At 58.8% G+C, this 21,790-nt stretch overlaps 1 protein-coding gene and 1 long non-coding RNA gene across 2 annotated transcripts in view; both read left to right on the top strand.

The window, feature by feature from the left end:
• The first annotated feature begins 1,000 nt into the window (after positions 1 to 1,000).
• Positions 1,001 to 21,790, top strand: part of LOC116830710 (5'-nucleotidase domain-containing protein 4-like) — a 35,675-nt gene continuing 14,885 nt past the window's right edge. The window contains 10 exon segments of the mRNA XM_075062700.1: positions 1,001 to 1,079; positions 1,082 to 1,118; positions 11,028 to 11,101; positions 11,847 to 11,964; positions 12,849 to 12,944; positions 16,966 to 17,057; positions 17,449 to 17,506; positions 18,874 to 18,967; positions 20,241 to 20,294; positions 20,794 to 20,877. Of these exon segments, the coding sequence (XP_074918801.1) occupies positions 1,013 to 1,079; positions 1,082 to 1,118; positions 11,028 to 11,101; positions 11,847 to 11,964; positions 12,849 to 12,944; positions 16,966 to 17,057; positions 17,449 to 17,506; positions 18,874 to 18,967; positions 20,241 to 20,294; positions 20,794 to 20,877 (774 nt within the window). The 5' untranslated portion in view covers positions 1,001 to 1,012.
• Positions 1,125 to 8,287, top strand: LOC142046354 (uncharacterized). Its single transcript, XR_012655274.1, has 3 exons — positions 1,125 to 1,560; positions 6,130 to 6,703; positions 7,568 to 8,287. It is a non-coding gene; the product is annotated as an uncharacterized LOC142046354 (long non-coding RNA).

Genomic DNA, 21,790 nt, shown 5'->3' with positions numbered 1-21,790 from the left:
TCTGTCCTTATATGGGACCCTCTCCAAACCCCTAATCATTTTTGTTGCCCTTCTCTGAACCTTTTCTAAGGCCAAGCTCCAGATACTGTTCAAATGCTTTATGAACAGGGTCAAGAAGATTTAAGTGCAACTTGCTTTAGTTAGAAACCGCCCCTCCATCTGCTCAGTGTCCCGCCTTGTGCTATGGTCCCCCCATCACCACTGAAAGCCCATGAGCAGCGCCGCAGAGCTGGGACAAACACTCTTCTGTTGTGTCTTATGTGATGGCTAAATTAATATCACCCCACGCCTGGATGGAAGATTTTGAGACATAGACCCGTGGGGCATGTACAGAGGTACCCTGGCCAGTCTCCCGCCCATCTCCGGGGCTTGGGGCGCTGAGTAGGGCATGCCAGGCTGGGACTACAGGGGGACCTGGGTTGGTACTGTAAGGACAGGGAAACCAGAGACTACAGCAAAGCAGCCCCTGCTGGAGGGGAGAGAGGGGCTGCCCGGCCCCACCTGAGATCAAGAACTACTAGAACTACACAGTGTGGGGGAGTGGAGCATGCAGGGTTGGCGGGTGGGCATGGATGGTGGCGGCAGGGCATGGGATGAGAGGCGCCCCAGGCTAGCAGGTGGGCATGGGCTGGGGGGCATGGGCTGATGAGTGCATGTGAGATGGGTGAGGGGACATCAGGTGGGCACAGGGTGGGCAGCGGGGAGGGCAAGTGGGGGGCAGTGCCAGAGGGTGGTGAGCTTGGCTTAGTCACGGAGACCCTGGGGAGACAGGCTCATGCTGGGCACGGGGTTGGGGAGGGCACCCTAGGGACACGGGGTGGGGGGCGATCGGGCACGGGCCGGGGAACACTGGCGGGGGAGCCGTCCCCGCTGGGACGGAACCAAGCCCCGCAGTCTCCGGTCTCCTGCGAGCCCCGCGGACGGGCCGGGCCAGGGCGGGGCGGCTGGCGTGGCCCGATAGCCGGGCGGGCGATAAAAGGCTCCACTTCCAGCCGGGCACACCGCAGCGCTCATGGGCAGCCTCCCCGGGGAGCCGGACGCCGCGCTGGCCTCGCCGCAGGACTGGCCCCGGAGCGCCAAGGGGCGGGGGGCGCCCCCAAGAGGGGCTGTCAGCACCGGTAAGGGGCAGCGCGGAGCCGGGCGCCCCGAGCCCACGGGGATGGGCCGCTCCATGCCTGAGGCTCCGCTCGCCAGCTGGGGGCAGCCCGGCAGGGGCGCTTGGCCCCATCCGACTCCGCGGCGCCCCGGCTAATCGAGATCCGCGTGCGGGGGTCCCATGGGGAGGGGGGAAGGCGCTGGAGCCTGGCACCCCCCGGTGCAGAGCGCCCCCCCCCGGGGCTGGCTAGCGACTCCCCAGCAAACCTGCCCCCCACCGGCTTCATTCAAACAAGCCTTAAAAACCAAAGGAGCAGAGCGGGGTGGCACTGCCAGGCCTGCCTGTGCCCTGTGCCCCTCCTGCCTGTGCCTGGGGGGTCTAGCTGGACTGTCTCTTGCTGTCCCTGATCTCAGCTGGTCTCTAGGTGCTGCTGTAATGTCCAGGACTCTCCGAGCTGGATCTAGGTAACCCGACCTGAGCACCCAAGAGAGCATGTGGATTGCGAGCAGTAGCTCTCTGAACACCCTGGAGGGGGTGCCGCGGTCGGGAGCTGTGTCTGGCTTGGGTGGGGGTGAACTCATGCTGGGCACAATGGAGGTCACTATAGTTATCCCTGTTGTGCTGGTGGGGAACTGAGGCCCCATGAGGGAAAGTGACTGAAGGAGGCTGTTGGCAGAGCTGGGAATAAAACCCAGGTCACCTGGGCCCCAGGCCACCTGGGCCCCAGGCCAGTGCTCTCTCTACTAGGCAATGCTGCCTGCCTTATTGCTAATGATTTTAAGCTCCCTTGGCCCGGGTGTAGGTGATGACACAAGGTGCAGCGTGAGAGCATCCAGCTCAGGCTTCCAGTCAGGACAGCTCAGCGAGAACAAGTCTCTCCATTCTTTAAAGTACCGATTACTGTGGTATCTAGGCACCAGAGCTGCTGTAGAAGCCACTGTATCTAGATGCTTCCCAATCTGTGACCTCTTGAGACCCATGAATTCCTCTAGCCCCTAGATCGCCAAGGCCTTTAAAGTAGGGTCAGTATCTCTGTTTAATTGATGGGGAAACTGAGGCACAGAGTCACAGGATTTGCCCTAGGTTGGCTGGTGAGTCAATGGCAGAGCTGGGCCTGCCCACCCCAGGTACAAAGCGTTGCCTCTGAGGGCAGCAAAGAAGGGTTAAAATGCCCCAGACCCACAATCTGATCTGAGGACAGAGCAGATGCACCTGGTGCAGCTGAGCCTACTGGGCAGAGATCTGGGAGGGGGCAGATCTTGGCAGCGGGGATAGAGGGGCTGGAGACCATTCCAAGAAGCGGAGGCCGAAAACAACCCAGCCTCTGGGCCCACGGACAGTTCTGTGACTCTTACCAGAGGCATCCAATCCTTCCCTCCCCAGGACTGAGCTCCTCAAGGGCATCCTGAGACACAGGGCCTGCTTCGGCTCCTGCTGAGTCACTGGGAGCTCAGCCATGGGCATCAGCTGGTGCTGGTGGGTGCTGATCTCCCACAAATTCCCTTGGGCACCCTGGATGCCAAGGCAGCCATTACCTGAGCCCTCTGGGGCGTCTTTGTGGTGCATGCCCCATTTCCACATCAAAAGGCATTTTTCTGCTCTAATAATTTGTATTGTCTCACGCTGGCCTCTATCGCCCATCTTAAAGGGCCAGTGCCCATATCGCTGCCTCCTCCAGGCCAGATCTTTCTTCCTTAGGTGCCCAAGAAATCCCCCCCTTCCAGGATCAAACACAGACAGTAGAAAGGGTGTGTGTGTATGTGTCTGTCTCCAAAGCACCAGAGCAAAAGGGAATGTCCTGAGGGGCTGTAGAGGGCTCAGACAGATGCCAAAGGGTTCCACATGCCCTGCAGGGCTCACCATGGCAAGGTCTGAGGAGCTGTCAGCCTAGCAGCCCCCAGATCAGGGGCACAATGTAGGCCAGTGGCTCACCTGTGTGCCTGAGGCATGGGAGACCTGGGTTTCCGTTCCTGGCTCTGCTCAGGCTGCCGCTGCTCTGTGCCTCAGTTTCCCCATCTGTAAAATGGGAGTGGGGGTGCTATTCCAACCCACTACAATATCTGTGATTGAAAAGCACTGCATGATGAAAGTGGGATGTGCAGGAAAGCAGGAATTCAGCCTGGTTCTGTGTGCAGGGCACAGTGTTTCCTCCTCGTAGTGAAAGCACCTACTCCTTGGAAACAGAAATCTCCTGTTCCCTTCTGCCTCCTGACTGCATGGGAGGCTGCCCTCTCTGAGCGCAACCTGGCTTGACTCCTCTGGGGAGTGTGAGGAGGTGGGGGCTGTTTGAAAGAGGGCGATTCTCTGGGAGTTTTGCTGAAAGTTTTCTGCCCCCATCTCTGCTGACAGCTACATTCTCAGCTAATAAAAAAGGACAGCAAAATCCAACCAGTAATCCTAAATATTTCTCTTCCACAGATACCTTTTGAGAGGGAGGGACAGAGGGGTGCAGGGGAATATAGTGAATGAAAGAGGGAAGGGGAACACACACGTGCAGGGCAGCGTAGGGAGGTGTAAGTGGGAGAGGGAATTTGGGGTGGAAACTCCAGCAGTTTTGCCCTGCGCTGGTGAAACAAAGCCACTGGAGTCCTCTTTGAACTGTTCTGTGTTCCATCTCCTTTGTGCTGGCCTGCAGCACTGTGTGGGTGAATCCAGCCATTAAAAGATGTATTTAAGAAAATGGTTTAATGTCGATGCTTCATTCTTCAAATCCTCCAAAATATTCCACGGTAACGGTCAGGTTGGGTTTCTCGTTCAGTGTTTGTGTGTGAAACTATCAGTGAAAAACGCTGAGTGCTTCAGTGCAGGGACTGTTCTTCATTGCTAGGTACAGAGCCTAGCACAGTGGGGTCTCCATTTTAGTGGCAGCCTCTAGGGCAGGGGTGGGCAAACTACAGCCCTGTGGGCCACATCTGGCCCATCAGCTGATTTAATCCAGCCTGCCAGCTCCTCATGGGGAGCAGGGTCTGAGGCTTGCCCCGCTCCAGCTGGGGAGTGGGGTCGGGGGCCACTCCATGCACCGCTGCTTCCAGAAACAAGAGCATGTCCTCTCTCCAGCTCCTAAGTTCAGGGGCAGCCAGGAGGCTCTGCGTGCTGCCCCATCCACAGGTGCCACGCCTGCAGCTCTTATTGGCCAGAGATTGCGGCCAATGGGAGCTGCCTGTGCACAGGGCAGCACACAGAGCTCCCTGGCCATGCCAGAGCTGGAGGGGGGACATGCTGGTGCTTCTGGGAGCTGCTTGAGGTAAGCGCTGCCCAGAGCCTGCACCCCTGACCGTGCCCCTGCCCCAGCTTGATCCCCCCTCCTGCCCTCTGAACCCCTCAATCCCAGCCTGGAGTACCCTCCTGCACCCCAAGTCCCTCATCCCCAGCCCCACCCCAGAACCTGCACCCCCAGCTGAAACCTTCAGCCCCCACTGCACCCCAACCCTCTGCCTCAGCCCGGAGTCCCCTCCCACACTTTGAACTCCTCTTTTTTGGCCCCACCCCAGAGCCCTCACCCCCTCCTGAACCCCAACCCCAATTTTGTGAGCATTCATGGCCCACCATACGATTTCCATACCCAGATGTGGTCCTCGGGCCAAAAAGTTCACCCCCCCCTGCTCTAGAGGCTACAGAGAGTGAGAGGGGCATGGCTTCTTTGCAAGAAACGAGCAGCCAGGCAGGACAGTGGAGGATCATGTTACAGACCTACGTAATAAAGCTAAACTATGTGGAATGGCCCAGTCAGCAGGTGGACTAATGAGACCAAATTATGCCAGGCATAAGTGATAACCAGGTCAAAGCAAAGTTATTGGGAGAGATTGAGTTAACGTGGCAAAGACTTGTGAAAAAGCATGTCCCCCAAAGCAAAGCATTCAGGTGGAAAAGAACTGAATTGCTTCTCCTTCCAAACACTGCCCAAGGCCAAAAGACAGACCAGGGAAGGACAGAAACCAGCTTGATTTGCAATCCATGCAGAGGAGATTGTAATGCAATGCAGAGGTCTCCAGAAGAAGCCAAGTGTTTGTGCTCGCAACAAAAGCAAACATGTTGCAAGTGCATATTGCTCTCTGTCAATATTGCAAAGAGAGAAAATCAAAATGTGTTCATGATTGGGCAGCCGGTGCGAAAGCAACGGGAGGTTCTGCAGCACGTTGGCTTGCGATGGAGGAAAGAGGTGGACAAAGAATGGATTCCAAACCAGTTACTAGAACTGAGTCTGCATATACTAACTCCTCAGTGAATGCCCTGTTGAAATAAAAACCTCAGCTAGCTGGTGGGGGGACCTTCCCCAGCGTGTAGCTAATGGCGGGATATGCTTGGATGTTTCCAGTAGTTCCAATGCAAAACGGACAAAAATCATGACGTTGTTGGTGTCACTAAGCATAACCCTAAAGTAACTTAAAAGGTAAAAGGTAATAAGGATATAAAGTCTCCCTGTTTAGGCCTCAGATGAGCAAGAGTCCTTCCATGTTTAAACTTTAATCGACCTAAAAGGCCTGGTGTAACAGCCGTTATCAGTCGCAACAGTTCTAATTGGTCTAAAGCAGAAATAATGAGGCCTGTGCACCTTTAGCAGAAGGACAAGATAACTTGCAGAAGGAAACTTACTCAGTAGCTGCCGCGCGCCAATTTTACTTAATACACCTGCGCTTACGTAACTGCTACAGAGAGGAGTGAAGGAGAGGAGGGAGAAGACAAGAAGTGTGTGAAGAAAGATGCTGCAGCTGACAGAAGAGGGAGGGGCAAACGGGGCTTGCTATCAGCAAGAAAAGTTCTCCATAGGATGTAAGGAACAGACTGACTATGTTTATAGGAGTGCTGGGATTTGAGGCATACTAGTCTCCCAGCATCACTTTGAGATCTCAAATAAACTCTGCTTGCTTCTCCCCCTGGTGTGTTCATTGGCGCTGAAGCACTCCGGGCACGAATCACTGTTGTTTGCCTTGGGCACCCCTGGTGTCAGCAACAACGTCAGCCCCCAGAATCCTGACATTCTTAAAAAATCATGAGATTGTGTGATTTTTTTCCTTTGCCGTCTGGCCTTTTAGCCTTTAGAGCGTGCTTGGTTTGCATTCCCCAGCTCTTCTTTGCAGTGGCGAGAGTTGGAAATTTTTTTAAAATGTAAGTTGAGAGTCTTGTGATGCTGGGATCGGGGGCTTTCAGACAAACACTAAAGACTGTGAGGCTGAATCCTGCATCTTCTCTGCTGGTTGGCGTGGGTGGTTGGGGTACATAGGGGATCCTGAGCAGGAGGGGGTCTGTGCCCCTGTGCCAAGGAAATGCTGCTCTGAAGCAGTGTGCAGCCGTTTCATACCCTTGGCTTTGCTGCACTGGCTGCAGGATGAGGCTGATAAGAGAGTTCAATGAATCACATGTCCCAGCTGTTTGCAGAGAGAGCCCTGGAGATTGCGCAAGGCTCTGACGCATGATTGGGGTGCGGGGTGTCTCCCCTTGGCTTGGGCTTGGAGGTGCGGGTGCTGGAAGTGGGTCACGTGACCTTTGGGTTTGTTCTTTTTCTGAGCATGCGGAGGGTGGCATGGGACCCCGTCCGCAGCAGGAGCCAAGTTGGACGATCCTTGTTGAACGGGGCACTGGCTCGGTACTTCCAAGCCGTGCTGCACTGTATCATCAAATGTTACTGAAGCCAATGGGTGTTTCACCACCCTCTGTCCCCTCACCAGCATCTGCGGCCTTGCGTGAGCTGGATGGGTGGGGATGAGCTTCATGGCAGGATTCTGCCTCCCTGCAATGCCCGTGGCAGCCCCTCATGGCACAGGTGGGTGTCTCGTTGCTCAGGACTGTGAGAAGAGCGACCTCACACACCCTGTGCTCTACACGGCCCTCCCTGGCTTTCACTGGGCTGCAGATCCCTGTTTGCTCCTCTGGTCCCAGCACTGCCCGCGGAGAGCCTAGCTCAGCAACAGCATCACCCCGCTTCTATGCAAGTGTTCATCCCGAGGGGTCCTGGAGCGTGCACCGCCCAGTTCAGGTCTTGTTTGGTGGGCCCCAGGTCAGTATTCGGCCCACTGTGAGTGATGGTTGCACTGCCGTGCCAGGGCCCCTTCTCAGGCCCAGGGAATTGCTGGGTCTCAGTGGCCAGCTCAGGCCTCGACCTCAGGCAGAGGCTGCTGATGGGGGAGCAGAGATCACTGGGAATTGTACAGTTTTGTGTCCTCAACCAATGGAATCCACTTTAAAAACAATGAACATTTGTAACAATGAAATGTTTCCTTTTGTTCTGTCTGCACAGCACCTGGCTCAGTGGGACCATGTGCATAACCAGGGCTTATGGGCGCTACCAGAATATAAACAATGCTAATAAGTGACAGCAAGGATAAGCCGCACCTTCCTTCTTCAAAAGCCTCACTGCTTGAGCTCAAGGAGAATCTCTGGGAGCAGTTAACAGTACTGGGCCTATGCCACGTAGGTGAGCAGGTTACCTTCCATTAGATGAAAGGAGATCTGCCTCTTACTTACACATGCCAGTCCTCTGTCAAGCCAGCCATCGAGAGATGAATGCTGCAGCTCCTCTTCTGCACATCCAGAAGGGTCATAGGCAGAGAAGAGGCGAGGTCTGTGCTCTGCGTTCCCATAGCTATGACACCAATCTGCCCAGAAGAGCAACCGTGACAATTCGTAGAGTTTTAGGACCAGAGTCTGGCCTCTTGCATAACCTAGGCCAAAGAACCTTGCACAAGGAAATAACTGCCAGACGGGGTCAGACCAAGGGTCCACCTAGCCCAGTATCCTGTCTTCCGACAGTGGCCCATGGCAGGTGCCCCAGAGGGAATGAACAGAACAGGGAATCATCAAGTGATTCATCCCCTGTTGCCCAGGGGAGGGATAGTTCAGTGGTTTGAGCATTGGCCTGCTAAACCCTCCGTAAAATCACACAATGATTCCTGCATCGAACCTATTACTTCTGTCTGAACTAGAGCATATCTTTAGACAGAGACTCCAAGTGATGGAGAATGCACCCAGGCAAGTTGTGAAAAACTTGTGCTTTTTCTAGTCTGAATTAATCTAGCTTCAGCTTCCAGCTCTTGAATCTCATTAGGATGTTTTCTGCTAGATTAAAGAGCCATCTGCTATCGGATCTTTTTCTCATGTAGGCACTTAGAGTGGGATTAAATCACCTCGTAACCTTGCAAACGGATGGAATGCAGTGACACTGAAAAGGACGTAGGAGTCCTGGGAGATAATCAGTTGGACCTCTCATCCCTGGGCCTGTCCTCATGCAGCTGCTTCTGGGGAGGGGCGTGTCTTCTGAAGACCCTGTGGTGCAGGAGGCTCTGATTTAGGGGCCCCCCCCCTTTCTCCTCAGAGCAGCCTGATTCTTGCCTCTTCGCGCCCCCACTGCTCCCCATGAACACGCTGGTTGATTCCCTTCAACTCTGCTGGGAGCCAGAGACTGGGAACAGGGCTGGGAGCTGCTGGGTTTAAGGCACTTGCACTCTCTATGGCTGGCCGGTATTTATCACCTCAGGAATTTTTGGTGGGAACTCCTGCCCATGGGCCACCTGAAAATCATTTGATGCCAGAGTGGCACCACTGCGAGGGGCACAGACCCCAGGGCTGCCTCATGTCCCTCTGCCACGGCCGGTGCAACCATTTAGGTGAACTAGGCGGTTGCCTAGGGCGCCAAGATTTGGGGGCGCCAAAAAGTGGCGCCCCTAAAATATTTTTTAAATGGTTGCAGCTGCTGCTGCTGGAGGGGCTGAGCTGCCGGCGGCAGCAGCTGCCTGCAGCCGGCAGCCCAAGGTGTCCCCCGGGTCAGGGCGCCACCGTGGCAGCCCAGGGCGCCCCCCCCGCCCCCTCAGGCCCCCGGGGTCAGCGCGCCGCCGCCCGCAGCCGGGCAGGCCAGGGTGCCCCCTCCCCCCGGGGTCACGCGCTGGGTCAGTGCGCCCGCCGCAGGCCGCCAGCCCAGCGCCCCCCGCCCTGGGTCAGGGAGCCCCGCGGACCTGGCAGGCCAGGGCGCCCCCCCCCGGGGTCAGCCGCGCCTCGCGGGTCACGGAAGCCGCGCCGCGACTGGCAAGCCTGAGGGCGCGCCACTCCCCCGGCCGTCAGGGAGCCGCCGCCGCGGCCCCGGCAAGCCAGGGCCGCCGCCCCGGGGTCAGGGCCGCCCCCCCATCCAGGCGAGCCGCCCAGGGCGGCAGCTTCTCCCTGGGCACCAGCATTAGGGAGGGGGACGGACCAGGCCGCGCTTACCGTTGGAGCTGCCGCAGTCCGTATCTGCCGGAGCGCCATCCCGAGCCTCCAGTGGATCCTGGCGCAGCAATCCTGCGGCAGCTCGGCCGGAGGCTCGCGAAATCCCGGCGCGGGGCGGCGAAATGGCTCGGCGCCTAGGGCGCCAGAAACCCTAGCGCCGGTCCTGCCCTCTGCTGGGGTCAGGGCGGGAGCTGGGCCCCTCCCCCAGAGGCAGCAGACTGCTAGGGGCTCAGCACATTTGCTTTCATTGTCCCTCCTCATGGAATTCCTGCTCCCTCTGATTTATTAGGCTGTTGCTGGGCTAGACATGGTCTGTCCCACTGCTGAGCGGGTCCACTCTGCCTGGCTACAGAGCACGAGGCTATTCCAGGCCTGGCTCGTTAGCTCAAGCTGTAGTTGCTCCGGCTGCTCACTCCAGAAGCCCCAGGTCCATCAGCTCCCTGGCCCTGGGCTTCTCTGAGTTTCTAGGGCAGGTACCAGCTGCCCACCCAGCTCCTTTACACTGCCCTAAGGAAATCCGCCCCCATGCAGCTGCTCCCCCTACATCTCCTGGTGAGGGCAGTGGCTGGGTGGCAGCTGCTCTAGTTGGATGTTGGGTCCCTGGTCTGTCCCTCTGTCCCAGGGCCCTGATGCTGGGTTTTTGAAGGGACTGAAGAGTGAAGGCTGCACCTGCCCTCCAAAGTCCATTAGCTGTTTTGGAAATCTCATGCCTCAGTAACAATGCCCAGCTCTTATTGCTAGCAGTAGCATTCCCATCCTACAGATGGGAAAACTGAGGCACGGGGCAGTGACAGGATTTCCCCAAGGTCACCCAGCAGGCCCATGGCAGAGCCAAGAATAATATCTAGGTTTCCTGAGCCCCAGTCTAGTGTTGTACCCACTAGGCTAAACTACCCAGGCCTCCTGCCAGGTGCAGGGCAGGCTCCAGCCCTGGGATTAGGTGACCCTTCTGTGGTGAGTTTGACCCTTGATGTCTCTGCCGGACTCGTTCAGTTGCTCCTCTCCAGATGATAGCTTTGGAATGTTGCACCCTGCTGAAGTTCCCGGACACCAGCATTCCCCAAAGGGTCTGTGCTCTCCTTCCACAGTGCCAGTCCTGTTTCCCCCCGGCTGGTAGGCTCCCCGGGCCAGCTCTTATTCCTTCCCAAGAGCAGATCCTGTTTGTGCTGCAGGAGCTGTGGGAAGGGCTGGCTGCTCATGAGGCTAGGAGAGCCCATGGCAGCAAGCCTGTGTGCACAGGGTGGGTCTGAGTGGGGCATGACCGTGTTACCAGCCCCAGCATCCTGGCAGGCTGTGGCCAGGTGGGTGCAGAGAGGAGACTGTCTGTCTCTGTCAGTCATCAGCACTTAAATCTCCCTGGCCTGAGGGTGAGGGAAGGACAAATGCAGGTCCCAGCTAATGTCCCTGTGATGGCAAACCCAGGGCCAGCCTGCCCGGAGCAGCACTGGTGTGACCAGGCACTCACCAGCATTCCCCTTCAAAGCCTCGGCCTAGTTCCCCTCCAGAGATACAGCCCAGCGGGACGGGTGGCGAACTTGGGGCAAGGGGCAGGAACGTTTCTTCGGGGGTGGCAAACTGTGGTTCTCCCAGGGGCTGCTTGAACAAAGGGGGGGTGAGCTGGAGGGGGTGCCAAGTGGGGGGTGTTGGTATTAAAGGGGGGCAGTGTCAGCTGGAGAGCGAGAGCCCTGGGGAAGCAGGGCTGCCCCCCATTCACTCTCTGCTGTCATTTTCCTTCCAGGATCTTTGTGAACCGCAGCCTGGCTCCGGAGAAGATCAGGTGCTTTGGCTTCGATATGGACTATACGCTGGCAAGTGAGTTCTGGGCCGGGAGGAGGGGTGGGGTTCCTATAGGGCAGGGCCCACCTCTGGCCTGGCCCGTGAGGAGCTGGGTGGCACCACAGAATCCAGTCGATGGGCCCAGGAAGAATTCTGGGTAGGCACCAACCTAACCTGCCTGGTCCGTGGTTTGGTCTGTGAGGTTCTGGCCCGTATCTGGGTCCCAACAGTTTGGCCTGGTGGCTTTGCCACTGGTTTGGGGGTTCTGCTGGCTTCCCCCAGTTTGGTCCGGGGTCCAGGACTGTCTGTGGTGGCTGCCTGCTGAGTCCCGCCCCCGTCTTGTTCCCAGAAATCCAGAGTAACCCTCCCCTCGGCCCTGGCGCAGCTCTGGATTCACACCAGGTTCTGGCCATCAGCTTGGATGGGAGCAGGGGCTAGATCCTAGTTAGTTCCAAGGCTGTCTCTCGCATATGCCGGCTAGCTGGCCCCATATGGGCCATGCCCCAGTGGGGATGGGATGCGAGTGCCAGGGGCTCCCCACATTCCAAAGGCAGGTTCCATTTGCCTGCCCCTGCGGGGCTCATGCTGGTTACGCTGTCTGCAGCATACCAGTGCCAGTGGGCGAACTGGGATCCCTGCTGTAACCCCCCGCCTCTCCCCCTGGGTGTCTTTAGGGGAGGCAGTCCTGGGCCCTATTCCCTTGGTCTGGGGGGAGGGTTCCCCGTGCCGTCTGCTGGAGCTCTGGCTTGTGCTCCTCTTCTCTTCCGTCCCCCACCCGCAGTATACAAGTCCCCAGATTACGAGGAGTTGGCCTTCGAGCTGCTGCTGGACAGGCTGGTCTCCGTTGGGTACCCCCACGAGATCCTGAAGTACCAGTATGACCCGACCTTCCCCACCAGGTGAGCGCTGCCCCCCACAGCCGCTCCGAGCTATCCCCTAGCGAGCCCCACCGACTGCTTGTGGGCGGGGGGAAGTGATGCTTTAAAGTGCCCCTCCTTCCCCAGTGCACCAGGCTTGTGGTGTCTGAACACCCCCAGGTCAAAGGGGTTTGGTTTACACCACTAAGTGGCTATTTGCCCCCTTCGATCTGAGAGTCAAGCTGGGCTGCCTGGATATCATCCTCTGGAGTGAATGGCCAGGGGCTGCGTTGCTCAGCGCCCGGGAGCTCCAGTTGTGGGGGGGGGGTTCCCTTGTTCGTCATGGGGAGGGGGAGATGGGTGAACCTCCATTGTTCCCAGGGGGCTTGGGCCTTGTCCGTTGCCACCCTGCCTTGTCACTTACCCCCATGCCAAGCAGGGGCCGGTTGCTGCCATTCCAAGTTGGCACCCCTATACCCAAGTGTAAACACAAGGCACAGGACATGATGGGTTCGGCCCTGGAGGCCCAATTGGTCCCAGATGTAAACCCAGTGACACTAGTGGGGTGACACCAATGTGCACAGAAGACGCCGTTTTGGTGGCACCGTTCAGCCAAGGGCCTGAGTGGTTTCCTGAGGCCTGTGGAGCCAGTCAAGCCACCAGGTGACGAGGGATGGGCAAGGGGGGGCTGGCATTGCCCTCCCCCCAGGTCACAGTGCTTCAGAATCCAAGGCCCTGCTGCTCAGACACTGCCATGCCAGCGGAGCCCAGCCCCCTGCTTCGGACACAGCTCTGCTGCTGGGACTGAATTCCCCTGTGTGGAGGGTTGGCGGGCTGGTGCCAGGAGGTTATAGCAGCTCCTAGAGCTGGCTGCTCTCTGAACGGGGCTACCCCTGTCCCCGGACACTCTCCTCTCCCCCCTGCAGGGGCTTGGTGTTTGACACTCAGTACGGGAACCTGCTGAAGGTTGACTCCCATGGGAACCTTCTGGTCTGCACCCACGGCTTCCGCTTCCTCAAGGGGTAGGTGCCTTCGCTGCTCTTCTTGCCAGCTCAGCAGGCTGGCTGGTGCGGGCACGGCCCTGGGGTGGGCCGGGAGCCCTGGGAGACTCTGGAGCAACCCTCCGTACCCAGGAGCCAGCGGAGTTCTTCCCGTGCTGAGTCCATAGGCTCCCGAGTGCAGATACGTGGCAGTGTTTCCCTCCTGTGTCTCCCTGTCCCATCGGGACCCCAGGCTCCTCTGACCTCCTCCCTCCCCTTGAGTCCAGTGGAAGCAGCAGACTGGGCCCTGATCCTGCTGAGGGCTGAGCGCCCGCTGGGCATAATGACCTGTGGGGTGGTGAGGGCATTCAGCCCCTTGGCATTGCCAGTGCAGCCTCAGGCTCTGCGTATCCTCCACTGCCACCCACCAACCCCCTCCCCATGACCCTTGCACTGTCCAGAGGCATCTGCCTTGCAATGGCCCCTATTAGATTTCCTCCTATTGTGGATACTTGATCCCAGGGCTGAATCGTCGTGCTGCACTGGGCCAGGCCCCTGCTGGATAAGAGCTATTCCTGGCCAGGCTCCTAAGGCAGCTGCTCAGTCCTGCCACCCGCTCTGCCCGCGGGTTCTGAGGGATTAGTGCGCATGCCCTGCAGTTAAGGGAAGGCTGGGGGGCAGGAGAGGGCAATGAGGGACGACCCTGCGCTCAGCTGCATATCTAGGAGCTGGAGTGAGACGAGAGGCAATGTCAAGACAGCAGCATTTGGCCTCCTCTCCCCTCCCAGGAGCTGCATGACGGAGGCTGCTGGGCACAGACAGGCCTTTGGGTTCCTACTTGGGCTCTCTTGCTCTCAGCCTGCACTGCCCAGTGTCTGCTGGTGGGTACCTGGCCTGGCTGCACAGCAGGGCCCTACGAGTGCCAGGAATCAGCCCTGCCCAGGGAAGGGGGGTGGAAACCAAATGCACCTGTTGCCCCCGGGTGGTTTGTTCGCTCTTTGCCCTTGTCTCCATCGCTCCTGCGTCAGAGAGGGTGGGGGACAGCAGGGCGGGTGGCATTGGGGAGAGCATGGAGGACCCTGGAGCTGGTTCCTTGGTTTGCTGCTTTGGGGGAGAGGAGAAAGGGCCTTGCAGGAGTCAGTCTCCAAGTTGCCCTTGAGTCACGGAGTGGGGCTTGCCCCTGCATCTGGCATTGACCATGCTGGAAGGGTCTGACTCAGGCACTGTGGGCCGCAATGGATGATGTCCCTGACAAACCTGCCTGCTCTGACCTCTCCAGAGATGCTAGGCCCACTCCCATGTCCTTCCCCTTGCAGGGCAACTGGAGGGGGACCCTGCTGTACAAAACCTAGTGAAGGTATTTCTGGGGCCCTTGTCACCTTGGCCTCTGAAAACCTCAGTCTTTAATGCATTTATCCTCACCCAGTCCTGGGAGGCAGGGCAGGGCAGGTCTCCCATTGGACAGAGGGAAAACGGAGGCACAGAGCACCCAAGTGACTTTGCCTTGTCTCCCAGGCCAGCCCCTAACCAGTGGGCCATCCTTGCGCTCCTGGGATTGCTGCCAGTACTCTGATCCTGGGCATAACGACAGGCTGGCAGCCTGCAAATTGCTCCCAGGAGGTAGGGGGGGAACCATGTTGGGGTGGAGGGATGTCTCCAGCCTGCTGTCATGGTTCTAAATAAAGCGCAACAACACCAGCCTGCTGCCGGCCCAGCACTTCATCTTTATAAACACGGCCTTATCCAGTGTCCCGGGGCTGCGCCTCCCCTGCAGCCCGGCACTCATCCCTGGAGGAGCTGCCCCTGAACTGCAAGGGGAGGTGAGGCAGGCTGGGGCTACTCGCCAAGGGGCAAATTCACCCCAGTGCTGAGGCTGGCACTGGGGGCGCATCAGGGCATAGGGCTGGCCCCAGTCCACCCTTGCTCCCCTGCCCCAGAACCCCTCTTGCACTGGAGAGAGGAGATCTGAGGGGCCTGGCTCTGCCCTGCCCTTGGTCACAACTTTGAGCAGGGGCCTAGATATCTCCTGAGGGCCCTTCCAATCCTGAGATTCTAGGATTCTTTGCGTATCGCCTGGCATGGCCATCTCTGCTTCTGCGGGGAGATGGCTGTGCCATCAGCTGCGTTGGGAAGCACTGGGGCAGAGCTGCATGCTCCCAGATAGGGGGCTGTGCCCCACAAGGAGCTGTCTCTGCCCAGGCAGGGGCCTGGGGCGGTGCAGCAGCTGGGCACAAGGGGACCAGCAGTTCCATTGCTTGCCAGGCAGGGGATGTTTTTAGCCAGCGTGTTTTCTTTCCAACCAGACGCAGGGCCAGGGGTGATTGTTACCTTCCATCCCCATGGCCTGAGTGACTGGGCAGCTGTGAGCACAGCTGAGCCACCAGCTTTGGGGGGCAGTGGAAACATGTAGGAATGTGGTGTATATCCCCCGCCCAGGCGCTCCGGGGAGACATTCCAAGGAAGGGCATGGGGAAGGTTATCCCCTTCCTGGAAAGGAAGGAAGCCTCAAGCTAAGAGACTCAAGTTGTGCTGGGTTTATCTGGAAAACTCCCGAGGTCTGGGCAGTGCAGCTTGGGACAAAAGGCCCAGCCGGGGAGCATCATCTCAGGGGCCTGTCTGAGCCCGGACGGCCATGGGGCTAGATCTCTGGGTGGGGGCAGAAATGCTGGACCCCCATGGGGCAGGAAGCAGGTCGAGAATCAGACCAGATGCAAGTAGGATTTGGGGTGCGGGTGGGGTCTTTGGTGGAAAAGTGGCCAGCAAATGCCCTGCATTGTAGCATATAAATAGTGCAGCCCTGTGTGCCCTTGCTGATCATCCTGGGGCATCCCATCAGCTGGTGGGGGGCATGGTGTCAGTGTCAATAGGGCAGGGGGGGATGCTGTCAGTGTTGATTGGGGTGCAGGAGGGTGTCCCATTCTCATACTTTATAGCAGGGGTGGGCAAACTTTTTGGCCTGAGGGCCACACCTGGGTATGGAAATTGTATGGCGGGCCATGAATGCTCACAAAATTGGGGTTGGGGTTCAGGAGGGGGTGAGGGCTCTGGGGTGGGGCCAGAAAAGAGGAGTTCAGGGTGCAGGCTGGGGCTCCAGGTTGGGGCAGAAGGTTAGGGTACAGTGAGGGGGGGTGAGGGCTTCAGCTGGGGGTGCAGGGGTGGGGCTGAGGAGTTTAGGGTGGAGGAGGGGGATCAGGACAGGGGCACAGGAGGGGGTCAGGGGTGCAGGCTCTGGGCGGCACTTACCTCAAGCAGCTGCCGGAAGCGGCAGCATGTCCCCCCTCCAGCTCTGGCATGGCCAGGCGGCTCTGCGTGCAGCCCTGTGCACAGGTGCTGCCCCTGCAGCTCCCATTTGCCGCAGTTCCTGGCCAATGGGAGCTGCGGGGATGGTTCCTGCAGACGGGGCAGCGCACGGAGTCTCCTGGCTGCCCCTAAACATAGGAGCCATAGGGGGAACATGCCGCTGCTTCCGGGAGCCGTGGTGCATGGAGTGGCTCCCGACCCTGCTCCCCAACAGGAGCTCCAGGGCTGGGTTAAATTGGCTAGCGAGCCATTGGATGTGGCCTGCGGGCCATAGTTTGCCCACCCCTGCTTTATAACATAGTTTTTGTTCTCTTTGCCGTGTAGCAGCAGCCAATCAGTGCTCTTGGCCTGTGACCACTGAGCTTCTTGCAGGGAGCTGAGTGGGCATTGCAGACTGGCCGGCTCCCTGTTGTGGGTGCTGCTGAGATGTTGCACGGGGCCATGCAGACAAGCGCGTGGCTTAGGGGGATGCAGCTGGCTCTGTGTGTGCAGAGCACACCTGCTCCAGCCACCCGGGAGCTCGCCTATGCAGGGCAGGAGGCCTGGACTTAGGGTTCCAGCTTGTGGTAACACTGGGTATTGCAGGCTGGAAGCTAGAGAGAACCCCAGGGTCGTCTGTGTCCAGCAGCCTCTGTGGGAAAATCCCTGTAGGATTCATCACAGCTGAGCTCTGCCTCTGCGCTTCCCTCTCTGGCAGCTCCACCCTGGCCTCACTCAGCCAGTGCCACCCCAACCCCTCACACGGGTTTGTCTCCACCTCCAGGGCTGAGATCTGGAATTATTACCCCAACAAGTTCATTCAGCGGGACAATATGAAGTGATTTCACATTCTCAACATGCTCTTCAACCTCACAGGTATTCAGGCCTATGGCCTCCCCCCATGTGCAGGGGGCACCCCTGCTTTAAAATTCACCCCCCCTTTTCCCCTGGGGACCCCCTCACTCACCAGGATCCTCATCTCTCTCTGGTACCTGTCTGCCCTCCAGTATCTGAGCATCACACCTGAATGTGTTTACCACCCCCCACCGATTGTGCCAGGGCCATGCAGGTGACAGTTGGGATCAGAGGCCCAGAGAAGCTAAGTGACTGGCCCAGGGGGGTCTGTGGCAGAGCAGGGCTTGAACCCATGTCCTAGGCTAGTGGCTGTACACCTGGGCCCCACCTACAGCTCCCAGGGCTCCTCTCCCAGAGCCTGCTGTCTCTGAGCCAGCTGCCTTGCTGACCTGCCCTCCCTTTCCCTTGGCAGAGACCTATCTCTACGACTGCCTGGTGGATTTCTTTACCAACTGCTCCAGGTACGTCAAGTGAGAGCCCCTGCCTTGTGGCACGCTGAGGATTTGAGGCATATGTGGGGGCTTCTTGGTGATCCCTGTGCTCAGCAGCCCGGCTGGGTCCTGCCATCTCTGTAGCAGGCTGGGAAAGCTCCAGACACTCTGCCAAAGACCGGCTGGGTTTGGCTCTGAGCGGAGCTTTCCTTGGGACTCAGGAGGGGGTCCCTGGAGCTGGGGAGACTGGCAGGTTTGGGAGGTTCAGTGTCCCTGCTGATTGCCAGAGCGAGAGCCCTGGGGCCTGGCAGTAGCAGATGCCAGGTGGCCAGTGGGCAAGCTGTCATGCCACCCTGCTTCCCCCCTGCCTAACAGGCAGCCCAATCTTCTCTCACTGAGACTCCGGCCCATCTGGGTGCTGTCACAGAGTCCTCGGGCGATGCTCTGGAACTGCTCCCCACCAAGCCAGTCAAGACTTTGGGGAGCCGCCTCTCCCTTGGAGCAGACTTGTTCAGGGCAAGAAACTCACATGTCTTCACCTCCTGGGTCTCTCCTTGGAGCATTCAGCATATGCCCCTCCGTGCGCTTCCCACAACGAGCCTGCCCAGGCGGGGTCCTGGAGAAGCCACCGGGTCCTGCACCCCCACTTTGCAGTCAGACGTGTCTCTTAACCGGCCAGTAACACAGAGGTTTATTCGATGACAGGAACAGGGTCTAAAACAGAGCTTGTAGATACAGCGAACAGGACCCCTCGGCCGGGTCCATTCTGGGGGGCAGTGAGCCAGACCCCCGGTCTGCACTTCACTCCTCGTCCCCAGGCAGCTTCAGACTCACAACCCCCTCCAGCCCCTCCTCCCTGCTCAGTTCCTTTCCTGGGCCAGGAGGTCACCTGACCTCTTTGTCTCCAACACCTTCAGCTGGCACCTTTGCAGAGGAGGGGCCCATCAGTTGCTAGGAGACAGAGTGCCAGGCATTTAGGTGCACTGGCCCCTTGCTCTGCCAGATACTTAAGAACTGCCATGGGGACACTGAGGCACCAACACAATATTCAGAGAAAACATTAAGAACATTTCTAGTTCATTACAGGTGCCTGTGTCTAAGACGAGCCCCCCAAACTTCCAACCCCTGGGGCTGCTGTGGGAAGTGCCTAGCTGCTCTGGGGCTTGGCAGGGACACACACCAGCCCTGGGTTTCCCTTTGCTGGGTGTTGTGGGGAAAAAGCATTTTGATCGCAGGGGAACTGTCTGTCTGGGGGGCCTGGGGCAGCAATTCCCCCCTTCCCTGGGGCATCTAGGACCTGCCTTGGTTGCCATCTCAGCTGCACCTCCCCCTGCCCCACTCAGAGTCCCCCAGCCCAGTGCCCCTCTCCTTTCCCCACTGATCATTTTCTCTCCTCGCTTTCCCAGCTGTGACACGGGCTACAAACACAGCAACCTCTTCATGTCATTCCGCAGCATCTTCCAGGACTTGCGCGAGGCCATGGACCACATGCATCTCTTGGTCGGTCGCTGCCTGGGAACCCCTCGGTGGGCTGGGAGGCCTGGTCTGCATTGGGAAGCTTGCACTGGAATCAGTTTAAAATCCCAGTGTAAACCCACCAAAACCGTTTCCAAGCAGGCTTAGCCAATGTAACAGGGCAAGTTACTGCTGTGGGCTACACCTGCTTGCTCCCGTCTGTAGCTGGGGTGTGTGGGGGTGACATGAGGTTTGATCTTGGTGACACCAGGACATGGTCTCCAGTCCAGACAGTGCCCCAGGCAGCGTGGGGCTTGCCGGTGTTTGTGCAGAGGATGCTGGAGTGCACGTGAGGGTGGGGGCTCCCAATTGGCTCTTTGAGCCAAGTCAGAGGCACTGCTTGCCTGCATGGGAAGCTGACGCCCAGCCCAGGAATGCTGGCAGCTCAGCTGTGTGATCTCACCCCTAATGGACAGGTTGGGCCCTGGGATGCACAGACTCCACCAGCAGCGCCCTCCCCAGGAGACACTGCTCCCTGTGCAGATGGGACAGGTTCGAGGGGGCTCCCAGTGGCTTTGCCAGGGGAGGTGATTCCCTGATGGGACTGGCTCAGCCACGGGGAGGTGCCCGTCTGGCTCACTTGGCTGGGCTGTTGCCTCTGGCCCGTGGGCTCCAGCTGCGGGTTTGGGCGTAGCCCTGTTCAGCCCGTTGCCCTGCACCATGTGTCCTGAGTGGCAAGTGTGGAGTCCTGGCCCCAAATGAGCAAGGTGAGTTACCGCAACGGATCCAGGGCTTTATTTGTGGCAGTCCGGAGCCCCGGCCCCACTTTCATTCCAAACGAAGCACTGACTGGAAGGAACTAGCTGGGTGATCAGATGCCAGCTGGAAGCACATGTCTGCCCCAGTGAGGGGGCTCTGGGTGCTGTCCTCTCTCCCGTGAAGTGCTCCTGCTGAGGGCATGGGCCTACACCGTACAATGGGGGCTGGCTCTGTCCTGCAGCAGAGGGCACTGGGCAGTGCCCTGGGCGTGGAGGGAGTGTCTAACACTCCCTGGGCCTCAGTGCCCGTGCTGCTACACACAGCGTGTGATGGGCTGGGATGTGGCCTGGCCAGGGGTGGCTCCAGGGCACTGCCATCCGGGTGCTGCTGTGGGGGCACTGGGGGGAGAGAGGGGACACGAAGTTGGAGTTGGAGCCTCGGTCCATTTCCTGGCATAAGAAGAGTCCCCCATGCCCCATGGCAGGGGAAGGGGGCAAACACCCCACAGGGGCAGATGGCAGCTATTGTGACCTGCCCCCTCTCCCCTGCGCTTGCCCAGGGCTGCCTGAAGGAGAAGACGCTGGAGAACTTGGAGAAGTTCGTGGTGAAAGACGTGAGTGTTGCATCCCCAACTTGGAATGGCTGCTCCCCCACCCCCCAAACGGGACTAGAGGGGCATCACACCCATGCCCTGCAGGGTTGACACGGCCCCCATGCATCCTTCCTGGGCATCCCCTCCCCTGGGCTCTGTGGCCGCATGGTTCCCAAACTTGTCTACTCCCCCAGCCCCCTGGGACCAGACTGGCTCCCTCCTTTCCCGCACTGAGATCTCTCTCAGGCTCCCTTCATGCAGCGTGTGTGTGTGTGTGGGGGAGATGAGCAAAACTATCCCCCTACTGTGTGAGTGGGGGCACCCCTGGCCGACGGCCCCCCTCCCCGCCCAGCTGCCCTTCCCAGGTTACTGCATTACCCAGTGGTGAGCGAGCCGGGCCAGGAACCCTGCTCCTCCAGCTCTGTGGACACACTCCCCCAGCTAGTGCTGGTCCTAGGACCCAGCCCCCCTTGCCCAGGCCCGCAAAGCCAGCCCCTTGCATGGATCTCGTTCTGTGCAGCCCCGTGTGCCCCTGCTGCTGAGCCACATGAAGGAAGCGGGGAAGGTTTTCCTGGCCACCAACAGCGATTACAACTACACAGATGTGAGTACCCAGCCCTCCCCCGGGGCCCCGGTGTGGCCTGTGCTCTCAGCCGGAGCCAAAGCCCTGTTTGCCCCAGCCTCCCTGCCCCACCTGTGGGTCTGCGGCACTCTGCTGGTGGGGGGCACCTTGAGCACCCAAGGTGAAATACATGCGTGGGGATAGCGCCTAACAAAGGTGGTTGCCCTGGGGATGTGATGGGGGGCTGCGTCATCTCCCTTGTCAGACAGCATCAGGGCTCGCCTGCAACAAACAGAAAGGGGATGGGGCCCTGTGGTTGTCTCTGGGTTGCTAGCTCCCAGCCCATGGGGCCCAGTTTCACCATAGGGGGTGCTCTGGGGCTTGGCCTGGCCTGAATTAAGAGCCACGCTGCTTAAAATAATCAGAAAGTGACTCCCAGCAGCCACGCCTGTCTCTGAGTCAGAGTGGAAGGAACAAGCCGGACCCTCTGTATAGCACAGACCCGTCTCCAAGCCAGTGACCAGCATTAACCCAAAGCGTTTCAGGAGAGCCAGCTGTGGAGAGCCACCAGCAAAGCACAGGAGGGACCAAGGGTCCCCGAGTGCGAGATGCTCAGTGATCTCAGCAAAGGTTCTGCACCCCATGTTGTGCAGGACGGAGCTTGACTCAAGGCCTGGGGGCAGTAAGTGAGGTGTATCCAGGTGTGATGGAGTAGGGGCTGTCTGTGTGGGGGATGGGAGAGCAGGGGATGTCTTTAGGTGAGGGACAGGATCTTCTGCCTGTAACCTGAGCCAGGCAGGGGGGAGGGGGTTCAGCACCTTTGCCCAGGAAGCTGGACAAAGGGATCGGCCGGCGGGAGGAGGAGCAAGTCAGTTTGGGTTTGGAGCCATGGGGCGGAATTCAGGGTATCCTAGCTGGGATCCAAGCACCCTGAACCCCCAAAAGGACTGGAGGG

The sequence above is a fragment of the Chelonoidis abingdonii genome, chromosome 2 (genome assembly GCF_003597395.2).
Source record: "Chelonoidis abingdonii isolate Lonesome George chromosome 2, CheloAbing_2.0, whole genome shotgun sequence".
Taxonomy (NCBI): Eukaryota; Metazoa; Chordata; order Testudines; family Testudinidae; genus Chelonoidis; species Chelonoidis abingdonii.
The sequence above is the reverse complement of the archived record's forward strand: the minus strand, read 5'-3'. Positions and strand labels throughout refer to the sequence as shown.